General features: G+C 46.4%; 1 protein-coding gene across 2 annotated transcripts in view; it reads right to left on the bottom strand.

Annotated features, from left to right (window-relative positions):
* SPATS1 (spermatogenesis associated serine rich 1) overlaps positions 1-12,593 on the bottom strand; it is a 51,816-nt gene that overhangs the window by 16,460 nt on the left and 22,763 nt on the right. Inside the window, exons 2-3 of one of the 2 annotated variants that reach the window (XM_060163016.1) lie at positions 7,826-7,909; positions 6,716-6,885 (exon numbers count right to left, since the gene is read on the bottom strand). The exons of the other annotated variant lie outside the window; for it this stretch is intronic. Of the exons in view, the coding sequence (XP_060018999.1) occupies positions 6,716-6,885; positions 7,826-7,909 (254 nt within the window). The remainder of the gene's footprint in view (positions 1-6,715; positions 6,886-7,825; positions 7,910-12,593) is intronic. 2 annotated transcript variants of the gene reach the window in all.

Below are 12,593 nucleotides of genomic sequence, written 5' to 3'. Positions count from 1 at the left end.
CGTAGCCAAAAGAAAAAAAAGTTTGAGCATTTACTGTATACTTGAGATTGTGTTAACATCTTCACACATTATCTCATTTAATTCTCATAACAACGCACAGACAGAAGTATTACTTATCCTTCCATTTTACAGATGAGAAAACTGAGGCTCAGAATGTTGAGCAACCAAGACCACATAGAAAATAAACATGTTGGCCCAGGTTGGATCACAGCTCCTATAACACTAAAGTCTAAAAAGGCTAACTTCTGTGTTAGATTGCTTGTCCCCCGGCCACATAGTTCACCTACTCTAACTAAACTAAGTGGAAGAAAGAAGGTCTGAATTGAGCTATGTATCACTGTACATTGTATTGAGCATCTCAAGAAAATTCCCCAAAGGATTTATTCATAGAAAGACTAGCGAGTATAGCTGGTGATCACAATCCAAAGAACTGTCTTCAGAACTTCTACGGGTTCCCCTCCCACCGCAGTGTCATCATTCTTTTATATCACATCTTCCCCACCAGACTGTGTCTTATTCATCTTAGTAGCACTCAGAGCAGTGCTTGGCACAAATAGATACTCAATAAATGTTTGAGTGAATAAATGGCAAAGCATTATAACTCCCCAACCACCCACGATTACAAGTCCTGAAACCCAAGGACAGTCAGATAGAGAAGCACACCCACCGTCTTCACTGTGCTGTACAATGACTCCTATGCGAAAGTCAATCTGTTCTCTCATCATTTTATATAGGTGTGTGCGTTGTCCAGTCACTTAAAAAAAAATCAGATGACTGGATATTGCACTTCTTTATGCACACCTTCAGAGAGCACAGATGCTCCACAGATAAAATGTAAGCTCTCGGTTATAGGAGAATTTTAAGAAACAAGAGTCGGACTTCTCTGAGTCTGGAGTACATTTTTAGACTGACTGCTGTTCCACCTACACAGTATCATGATTCACATGTATGTGGCATATGCCAGGCACCTGGGCAAATTCCCACCATCTGTCAGAGGAACTGACCCTTAGCCAATTCTTTATTCGTTTCCTATCAACGCCCTCTCAAATTCATCTATCAAGCGAATCATATTTTTTCCACCTTTGTCAAGTCCCAACCCTACCACCAAACCCTTTACTCTTAAGAGGACTTTGCCTATGACTCTACAAAGTTTAAAGGCCAGCTGAGCTACTTCCTCCCCTCACAATACCCCCATCCTGGGGTTTCTCAGGGTAAGGACTGTTGCATACAGAGTTAACAAAAAAAAAAGACGCGGGTGGGGGAAGGAAGATAAAAACAAAAACAAAATAACAAAAAATATAATAAGTAATTTAAAAATACAGATTCCCAAATCCCATTACAGACCCATCAAACTGGAATCTCGTGTGGTGAAGCCTGGGAACCCACATTTTTAATAAGTCTCCCTCTACCTCTTAGGCTCATGCTTGGCAGTGAACTTCCTCCTCTTCAAGCCCAGTTCCATCACTGCCCTGCATTCCATCCTGTCCCTCATCCTGACTCCCTATATGTGTCCAGTCATGAAAATCACCTTGAGGCACTTGTTCAACATGCAGATTCCAGGGCTCTGACCCAGACCTACAGGGGACAACCCGAGAATCAGTATGTTTAAGAAGCACCTCAGGGGACTTCCCTGGTGGCACAGTGGATAAGACTCTGCGCTCCCAATGCAGGGGGTCCAGGTTCAATCCCTGGTCAGGGAACTAGATCCTGCATGCGTCCCGCAACTAAGAGTTCACATGCCGCAACTAAGGAGCCTGCGTGGCCCAACCAAGACCCGGTGCAACCAAATAAATATTTTAAAAAATAAAAAGAAGCACCTCAGGTGATTCTCAGAGCCAGCCAAGTGTGGGAAGAGCTGCTCTGGAACATGGCACAGAGCCTAGAGCAGCCCTCGGTACATGAGGGCCAACTGGTTGCTTGAGGGGTGAGTAGCTGGGATGCAGTGGAGCCCAGTGGAGGGCAAAGCTGTGAAGAGAGAGCACAGGTCCCCAGCAGCCCCGGACACGGAACCACAAATGTGGTGTCAACGAATACAACACAGACCACACTCTCTGACCACAATGCAATACTATTAGAAATCCATAATAAAAAGACAGCCAAAAAACATCCATAAGCTTGGAAACTCAAACCACACCTCTAAGTATTTCATATGATAGAAGAAAACATAACGGAACTCATGAGGTACTTAATGATCACTGACATATGTACAATATATCAAAACTGTGGGATTCAACTAAAGCAGTAATTAGAACCTAGAACCTTAAATGCATAAACTGTATTTTACTGAATGTAAGACACTGTAATAATATTACTATTCTATGTACCACAAAGAACAGAGGCTGCCAATTAAATTATGACACATGCTTTATCACTTAGCACTTTCACTTAATACCTATTGAAGCACCATTTCAGACTTACTTAGATATAGATTTTAATCACATATCACTCGTGTGCATATTTAAAGAAGGAAAATATAAGCAAAATCAATTGGTTAAGGGGCTTCCCTGGTGCGCAGTGGTTGAGAGTCCGCCTGCCGATGCAGGGGACGCGGGTTCGTGCCCCGGTCCGGGAGGATCCCACATGCCGCGGAGCGACTGGGCCCATGAGCCATGGCTGCTGAGCCTGCGCGTCTGGAGCCTGTGCTCCACAACAAGAGAGGCTGCGATAATGAGAGGCCTGCGCACCGAGATGAAAAGTGGCCCCCATTTGCCACAACTAGAGAAAGCCCTCGCACAGAAACGAAGAACCAACACAGTCATAAATAAATAATTAAAAAAAAAATGTAGTTTAATGTTACTGACACACACCCTGACAGATAAATCAATAGCATAGCAAATGTAGATAGAATAAAATTTTATGTGATAACAGTGGCATCTTATCTCAGTGAAGAAAGGATAGATCATTCAAAAAAGATTGCTGGAACAACTAATTAATCATTTGGCATGAAAATAAAATGAAATCTCTCTTACCCCAAAATAAATTCCAAATGAATTATAAATTTGAATGTAAAAATTAAAAGATATACCTGAAAAATTATAAGTGAATGTTTACATAATGTCAGAGTGGGGAAGTTATTTCTAAGAAAGATATCAAATACAGGCAAAATAAAAGGAAGATGCATAGATTAAATACATATACATTTAAAACTTCCATAGCAAACTCTAAACTGGGAGGAAATTTATAACACACACGATAAGAAAAAGAGTTAATAATCATGACAAAGTATGAGTTTTTTAACATTTGTAAGATGAAAATAAATACCCAAGAGAAAAAAATGGGCAAAAGACATTATTAGGTAATTCATTAAACACACACACCCAAATAGCCTATGTACGTTTGGAAAAAAAAGTTCATCCTTACATTAGTAACAGAGCTGAACTTAAAATGAGATACTATTATTCACTATCACTTTGCAAATACCCACAGCTGGCACAGCTTGGAGAAATGGCATTCTTGTACATTGCTGCTGAAAATATCTCCATCTCACTGAAGAGCAAATTGGCCATTTACGTCCTCCAAAGCCTATGAGAAGTGCCCTTTTCATCCAAGGTTCTACTTCTAGAAACACATCTATGAAAAAAGGTGTGAAATGTATGTATAAGGATGCAGAAGGGACCCACACATGTAGAGAAAAAATAAGATCAAGGGCAGAGATGTCTTCTAGGTTGAGACCTGTATGTCAGTTCTGAGTTACTTATCATAGCATCTACTTATGATAGTATTTGCCCAGAGGTTTTAACAGGGGCTGCCTTTTCATAGCCCGGAAATATTTTATATTGTATATTGTATCGGCCACTAGAGGACAGGAGAGCTCATCAAAGCAGGGATTGGCTGCTAGGGATGGTATCAGAGGGGGCCCCTCACAAGATTTTGGGGTTTGTTTTTTTAATTTGAGGGGCAAAATGTAAATGTATTATGCGACCTTGAGTAGCATGCATTGAAATCACATCTACAAGTGTAGCCTATTTCTTTGTTTGCTTAGAAGTTTCGTGCTGGCAACACTCTAGAAAGTGGTCTGTGGTTGCTATAAGAGCAGACTTGTCTGACCGGCCAGGGCGGGAAGAGCAGTGGCTCTGCTCAAATGACACATTCTCCAGAGCCAGCTGACTTCCGGGTCTTCCTAGTAGTAATTCAGCCTCAAACATGACCTAGAGACACTTAAGCATGACCTCAGGCTGCCCCTCCACGTCTCCTCAGGTAGGAGAAGAGGACTGGAAATGCAAGTCTGAACCCACCCATTCTGAAACTGATGTTCCCACTGTGCAGAGGAACATTGAGTTACTTTCAGCAAGTCAATGACCTGTTGTGCCCAGCTCCCATTGCGTATCCCACCTCTCTATCTAGCACTGTAGGCTGGGGTGAGGCACTGTAACCTAAGGAACGTCCTTCTCGAAAGGGTCACCATTCATCTTGATAATTGTTACTCAAATGCAATTAAAATCCAGTGAGTCATAAGACAGAAAATCCTAACAAGTCGCTAAAACTCTATGAAATATGAAAAGATGGTCCAATCTTAAGGACCAAGAGAAGGTTCTGATGACTAGAAAGGAATCAGAAAAGAAAAAGAAGAAAAAGAAGAAGTTTAGAAGAAAGTCTGTTTCTGGGACTTCCCTGGTGGTGCAGTGGTTAAGAATCCACCTGCCAATGCAGGGGACATAGGTTCGAGCCCTGCTCCAGGAAGATCCCACATGCCGTGGAGCAACTAAGCCTGTGTGCCACATCGACTGAAGCCCGCGTGCCTAGAGCCCGTGCTCCGCAACAAGGGAAGCCACTGCAATGAGAAGCCCACACATCGCAACAAAGAGTAGCCCCCGCTCACGGCAACTAGAGAAAGCCCACGCGCAGCAACGAAGACCAAACACAGCCAAAAATTAATTAATTAATTTCTTTAAAAAAGATAGAAAGTCTGTTTCTTCGGTAACAGCTGTGGAATTCACGATAATTATTTCCATTTCTTTAGGCAGGAATAACACCTTACATAACCAAGGCTCTTTCACACAATTGTCATCTCAGCAGATTTACACCATAGCACTGTCTGGTGGGGAGAAAATAATACAGCAAGCCAAGTTAGCTTAATGTGGGTACTCTTTAACCAAACACTCAGTTTCCCATCCCTGCTTATCTGCTCAACAAACAAACTAAAGATCTAGGATGGTGGTTTTTAACCCTTTTTTGGATCACAGACTCCCCCAAGAATTAATGAAAGCAGTGGGCCCTCTCTGCTGGAAAAATGCATATATCCCCACAGTTATGCTCAGCTGGTTCATGGAGCTCCTTTCCTTCCTGAAACCCGTGGGCTCCATGTGAAGCTGAGCTCAGATGTGGTCTCCTGAGTAGACACACCTACGCAGCAGAAAAAGAAGCCATGGATCTTTGGTTAATGTGGTCTGGAGATCTCAGACGCTGGTGCTCTTCCAGTACCCCTAACTCAGAAACCTGAAGCCCCTCCACCCACCCTTAAAACAGCAGGTTCCTCCTTTATCCCCCTGGTCAACCTGAAAACTGCAGAAAGGTCTGGAGCTTAAAGCTAGAATCCCAGAACCTTTTTCTCCTTGCTGAACTAGCCACGTTGGGCAATGAATGGCTCAAACTCCTACTGCTCTACTGGCGCCCGCTTGTAGGTGGATAGTAAATCATACCTCCATCCTCTCCCAGCACTTACAAATTAAGAGATTACAGACCTGGAACACAGGAGACCAGAGACCAAGCTCAGATCTGATGGGGCAGACACAGAGCATTCTACAATCCCTTTTTGCAGCATGAAGGCCACCCACCTGTATGTACTCACTCAGAGGTTTTCTGAGAGACTGTCGCTGCTCTGCTCCATGGCACTGTTCTCTGAAGGCAAATGCGCTCCCTAACATCCTCCTCAGCCTTAAGAACCAATCATGCCATCCATTATTTAATTTAAACCTTTCATTAAAGTGTTCATAATTTCCACCTGAGTTGTCCCAGCCAATACACAATGCCACAAATCTAATATATGAGCAAAGAAAAGAAAGAAGAAGAAGAAGAAGAAGAAGAAGAAAGGGCCTGGGCTTTGTAGACCGTAAGACTCATGTCAAATCCCAGTTTCATCGTTTATTGACTGAAGCACTGGGCAGGTCAAACCTCTGGCCCCCATTACTCTTTGTAATATACCTCTTGGCTGTTAGGAGATCCGGGGAGGTCATTTATGAAAGCTCTGCTTTGATGCCGCTCTCTGCCTTATCAGATCTTGGGTCTGATGCTGCTCTCTGCCTAATCAGATCTTCGGTTAATACAGACAGTATTAATACAAGTAGTTCTTTTTACATGCTCCCAAACTAGCCTCCTTTTAAACTTTAACAATGCCTTCTCGGGCTTCCCTGGTGGCGCAGTGGTTAAGAATCCACCTGCCAATGCAGGGGACATGGGTTCAAGCCCTGGTCCAGGAATGATCCCACATGCCGCAGAGCAACTAAGCCTGTGCGCCACAACTACTGAAGCCCGCGGGCCTAGAGCCTGTGCTCCGCAACAAGAGAAGCCACCGCAATGAGAAGCCCGCGCACTGCAATGAAGAGGAGGCCCCGCTCACCACAACTAGAGAAAGCCCACGCAGCAACGAAGACCCAACGCAGCCAAAAATCAGTAAGTAAAATAAATTAATTAATTTTTTTAAAATGCCTTCTCACTCTAGTGTACTTGGATAGGGCAACCAAATCCCACCCAGCCCTCCTGATTTCTTAAACTCAACTGTATCTCCACACTCCTGTGGTCATGCCAGAGTCTCCTTTCTCTTGAACCTTCTCCAGCTCACTGCTGCAGATCGCTGTGTAGATGGGGGGGAGTTGACAGCCCCGTGGACAGTTTCCAATGTCCATGGACGGAGCTATGCATGTGTCGGTTTTAAATATTAAAAGCAACCTGGAGACAACGAAAAGACCTTTGTAAGAAAGGCATCAGTCAAAACAAACAGAAACTCCACGGGCCATTGAAAGTCAGGCGGGCAGGGTTGGCCTCTTAATAAGAGCTTCCCTCCTTCCCCCTGATTGGGCGTTTCCCGGTTTGGACGCCCGCCGAGCTCCCCTGGGCTCTCGCCCCGCCCACCGAGATGGGCCTTCCACCCCTTCCCCCAGGGGAGGCCTGGCTCTACGCTCGGAGACCTCCAAGGAGGATGCAGCCGACATCAACGCACCAACCCCAACCGGCAGCCGAACTGTCGAACGCCAGGCCGAGGAACCAAGAGCCAAGGGCAAGAGGGACGCCGCCGCCACCTGCTCCTCCAGCGGCGGCGCGTTCTGGAGTTGCCAGGACACCTGCCCAGCAACGCGAGGCCGCCGCTTCCGGCCAGGCTGGGCTTCCCCGTCCTCCTCTCTCTGTATCCCGGGGCTCTTTGGGCCTCCGCACGTGATGGAGTCATTCGAAGGGGTTAGAACTAGAGTCTCCAGCCTTGGTGGGGCGTCGTGGGCAAGGACCGCTGGAAAAGCGGCTTGGTGTTTCTGGATTTTTTTTCTTTTCTTTTTAAGAGTTGTGGTTCTTCTCCAGGCAATTTTCATTACCGGGACTGTAGCCCCTGGTGGCAGTGAAGGATAAGCCCTCCACAGAGCTTGCAGATGCCCGCTTATAATTGGCTTGGATTAGACAAGATCACCTGCCACTTCAGAGCGCCTTTTCTGGGCCAGGCTCCCTGGTGGATGTTATCTTCCTTAAGCAGCCAGCTGCATTTTTCAAAATAGAAAGCTGAATTTGCGCAAGGGCTTGCTCAAGGTCAGCCAGAAAACTGAGATTCATTTCCAAGTTTTCTTATTCCAAATCTACCACTCTCTCCATCATACCAATTTAAACTTATCTTACTAATACTTACCAGCATGTAATCAATCGTGCAGGCAAAGCTTTTCTCCAAGTCTGGTTTAAGTCCCTCAATTCAAATTCTGGCCTAATTTCTCCCCTGGTGAAGTGAAAAAAAAAAAAAAATTAGACTGTGTTTTTATTTTTAATAATCTTTTTAGTGACTATAAGAAAATTTTTTTACTGATTATTACAAAAAAGTGGTCATTGTAGAAATCTTGAAAAATATTTTAAAATATTGTTAATACTCATAATCCCACAATCTAGATAAAACACTTTTCTCTGGATATCTATTTCTGTATAACAAATTGCCCCAAAATTGCTTTAAACAACAACAATCATTATTATCTCCTGATTCTGGGGGTTGGCTAGGCTAAGCTAGGCTATTTCCATTTGGGGTCATGTGGTTGCAGTCAGAAGGTGGCTGGACCTTTCTCACTCATATGTCTGGTGACTTGTGTTGACCATAAACTGGGACCTCAGCTGGGGCTTTAGCCATATCTCCTACGCATGGCTTTTCCATGTACTTCTTCACAGCATGGCGTCTGGGTTCCAAATAGGAGCATCCCAGGAGAATCAGGCAGAAGCGTCCACAGCCATGGATGTAAGGAGAGGGAACTCTGACTACACCTCTCACTGGGAGAATCCAGGTCACATTGTATGAAGAGCCTAGGGGGTGGGGGACCTTGTTGTAACCATCTTAGAAAATACAACCTGCCACACCACTACTAATATTTAAGAGTTATTTTCTCCCTGTCCTTTTTTCTATGCACATAAGTGTTTCTGTTTTTGGTTTTGTTTTTGTTGGGGTTTTTTGTGTGTTTGTTTGTTTTTGGCTACGACACGCGGCTTGCAGGATCTTAATCCCCCGACCTGGGTTGGAACGCGGGCTGGGGCAGTGAAAGCTCAGAGTCCTACTGGACCGCCAGGGAATTCCCAACATATATGTTAACATAAGGGGAAATTAACTACATATACAACTTTCTAGAATGCTTTTTAAAATTTCACATTATATCCTGATGATTTCCTCTTATTAAAGTGTCTTTTAAAACCACATTTTATCTGTTTAATTATCCCATGGTAGAAGAGGTAACATTTCTAATAGAAGTGTTAGCTGGGCAACAGCGTAGTTATTAAAATGTTGTAATGCCAAGAAGGCAGAGATTTTTGTCTCTTTTGTTCACTGCTACATACCAAGCACCTAGCACAGTGCCTAGCACATATAGACGCTCAATAACCATTTGTTTAATGAATGTATAAATGGGTGGATGGATTGTTGATTTAAATGGCCTGAGCTGAGCCCCTCTCCTATTTGCATCCTCCTGCAAAGAAAGAGACCAGGCCTCTAACCTGCATCACCTGGTTTCAAAACATCAAGACCTGTTGGTCCGGGGATCGTGGGGCAGCCGGGTAGATCGCAGAGCCGAAACTCTCTCTCATCCTAGGTGTACTGCGGGCTCGTAAACCTTCCGTTACTCTGCAGATTTAAAGCCTCCCGGGCCACTATGCATTCATCCCTTGGGCAAGTTTTGGATGCTTCCTGCGCCTGGTCGAGGTCTGGCAGGGCACGGGAGTCACCTAAGGGGCTCTCCGGGCGGGGGAGCCCCGGAAGCCTCCCACGTACGCAGCTGGACTGCCCGGGTTCGGCAGCAGAGGTGAGGGTTTGGGGTGCTCGATGCGTCCAGAAGCCCGAGACCTCCTGAAGCTCCCGGAAAAGCCTGCTGGTACAGCCTGGAGGGCGAGCGCCATCCGGCAAGACGGGCTTCTCCAGGGTCTCCCACTGGTGTCGCCTCTTTTGGCTGCGCCCCCCAAACCAAGCACGGCGTGGAGATCACCGCGGGGCCCGCGTGGGAACAGAGGGTTGACGCAGGAAGTGGGGCCGATCCCGGGCCCCCGAAATCAACTCGACCTTCTTTCGGGCTGTAGGGCCCTCCTTGCTGCTCTGCAATCTGGGATCCTTCCGTGCCGTGAGCTGGGTCTGAATGAGCCGGGGGAACTTGGGACTCCGCGGCCACCACCAGCACAAGTAGGGTTTACGTGTCTAAGTACGATGTTTTTCTGTTCTTGTTTTTGTTTTGAAATTGCTGTTTTTGAAGATCACAAGTGGTTGCATATCGGCAGTTTCAGGATCCAACCTAATCGTAAAAGGCAAACGCTTCTAGCAGGTTCCATGGCGAGGTGAGAGCAAGGTGAGCTGGACCTTAGCCCCACCGACCCCTCTGCCCTGCGGAACCCCCCTTCTTGTTTACTAATTGGGGGCTCAGCTCTGAGAAGGGACAGCAGAGTGAGGCAGGTGGTGGAAGCCGGTGGACCCCCGCGGGTGTTGCAGGCACCGAATCGGGAGGGTCCGGACGTTCTCGTTCTTGCTTGGCCTGCTGCGATTCCAGACCCTTTAGAGCACAGGGTGAGGCAGCTGTAAGAACTAGGTGTCCGGGGATTAGAGGAAACCAGGCAGCAGAGGGGGAGTGATATCAAATAAACTCTACTCCTGTTCCTTCCGGGTCTTAGCGGAACAGCGGCGAGAAACTTTGAGCCTAGAAGGATGGCATTGTTTGATAGCCGGCAGTCAGGGACACCGGTAAAAAGCCTCTTGTGTCTGGTAAACCTCAAGAGTTTCAACCTAAATTGTGTGTGTGGGGGGGGTCTTAAACATCACCTCTCCCCCCCAGCTGCACTGCAAACAGCTCAAGTATGGGAGCCTCTCTTCCCCAAAGTGAAGAGTCACCACAAACCCTCATTTGACATGCTGTCCCATAAACACACACCAGAGGGCAGTGTAATCCAGGACATGGGAAATAAAATGTGATGGGAGATTCTTTGCTGATGCCTTCAGGCGGAGGCATCACAAGTCTCCTACAAGGCGGGCGCTGGGGAAATGGGTGTTGAGTGGATTACTGATGCACCATCGTCTTTGAAAACCTCCCGTGGTAGGCAGAGGGGGCCTGGCAAAGATGGACGAGAGGGAGCCTCAGAACCTGTTACCACCACCAGCTCCCAAATGCTCAAAGGGCCGCACCACCAGTTCAGGTCAGGAAACAGTTACCAAGCACCTCCTATGTGCCAGGCACTGTGCTAAGGGCAGGGATTCAAAGGTGAGTAAAACCCAGTCCCTTCCCCAGTTGAGCGCCTATGATGTGCTAATCTCTTTACATTCATTATCCCATTTAACTCTTACAATGGTAAAGTGTTGTAAGAAACATCCCCATTTTACAGATGATGAAAAACAGACTCAGAGGGGTAAAGTACTAGTCCCATTAGTAACTGGCAAAGATGGAGTTTAAACCAGCTCTCTCTAGATTCAGAGGCAGGGCCCTCACTACTGTGAGCATTCTTTTTTTTTTTTTTTTTTGCAGTACGCAGGCCCCTCACTGCTATGGCCTCTCCCGTTGCGGAGCACAGGCTCCGGACGCGCAGGCTCAGCGGCCATGGCTCACGGGCCCAGCCGCTCCGCGGCATGTGGGATCTTCCCAGCCCAGGGCACGAACCCACGTCCCCTGCCTCGGCAAGAGGACTCTCAACCACTGCGCCACCAGGGAAGCCCTGTGAGCATTCTTAGTATGTGCTCTTATAAGGTTATTGAAAGGATTAATGAATAAACACACATAAAGCGCTTAGCATGACATGTACACACTAAGAAGCCAGTAAGTATGCACTTTAGTTAAGAGCATTTCCTTCTATAACTGATTTCTCTAACTATGAAGTACCAGCTCAAATCTGATGCAAGAGGAGCTGAACAGCATCCGGCCTGTTCTGTTGGGGAAGGCGTGAGGAGAGAAAACAGTAGATGCAATTTTCACTTCTGCAAGTTGTTTTAGAGCCAGAGGCCTTTGGGAAGGGGTCAGGTCATCCCCCCTACCCTGCTCACCCTGCACTCTGTGAGGAGGGCTGCTAAACCCCCTCATGTCCCACTCCCACTCAGGTGTTGAACCAGGACCAGGGACAAAGAGCCTTCTGAAGCACCAGCTTTAGTTAGCAAATGGGGAAGACTTCCTCCTGGGGTGGATGGGCTCCGCCACACAAACTCAAAGAAAAATGTAAAAATGCCTGGGTTAGGGAAGCCAGGCAAATCTAGGAAATTCTCCCCAGGAAAAGGAGGGTGCAAGACAGAAATGGAGCAAATGTACACAGTAAACTCGGAAAAAAAATTCGAGTTAGTGTTCAGAGGGACTTCCCTGGTGGTCCAGTGGTAAAGAATCCACCTTCCAAGGCAGGGGACGCAGGTTCGATCCCTGGTTGGGGAACTACGATCCCACGTGCTGCGGGGCAACTATCCCGTGTACCACAACTACTGAGCTTGCACACCTCAACGAGCGAGCCCGCGTGCCGCAAACTACAGAGCCCATGTGCCACAAGTAGAGAGAGAAAACCTGCACGCCACAACTAGAGAGAAGCCCGCGCGCGGCAACAAAGAGACCGCGTGCCACAACTAAAACCCGACACAGCCAAAAACAAAATAAAGATGAAAATAAAGTAAATATTTTTTTAAAGAATTTAGAAGAGAAAAATCTTAAAAAAAAAAAAAAGTTAGTGTTCAGAGACCAGTGTGAGGAAAAATACCCCAGCTGATGTTGTGATAAAGGTCATGTGATCCATTTTATAAAACATTAGGTGTGACAGAGAGGTCACCTAGCTCATGGTGGAAAAGCCAACTAGAAAATGGTACGGCCACAGCCCAAGCTGGTGGTGAGATGGGGTGTCCTGCTCAGCTCTGCCCTCTTCCCCTTCAGGTCCACCTCCATGCTTTTTTTCCCTACAAGCGTAAGAATAAACAGACTTCGCCGAGA

This window comes from Lagenorhynchus albirostris, chromosome 10 (genome assembly GCF_949774975.1).
Source record: "Lagenorhynchus albirostris chromosome 10, mLagAlb1.1, whole genome shotgun sequence".
Classification (NCBI taxonomy): Eukaryota; Metazoa; Chordata; class Mammalia; order Artiodactyla; family Delphinidae; genus Lagenorhynchus; species Lagenorhynchus albirostris.
This window is presented reverse-complemented; position numbering and strand designations above follow the sequence as displayed.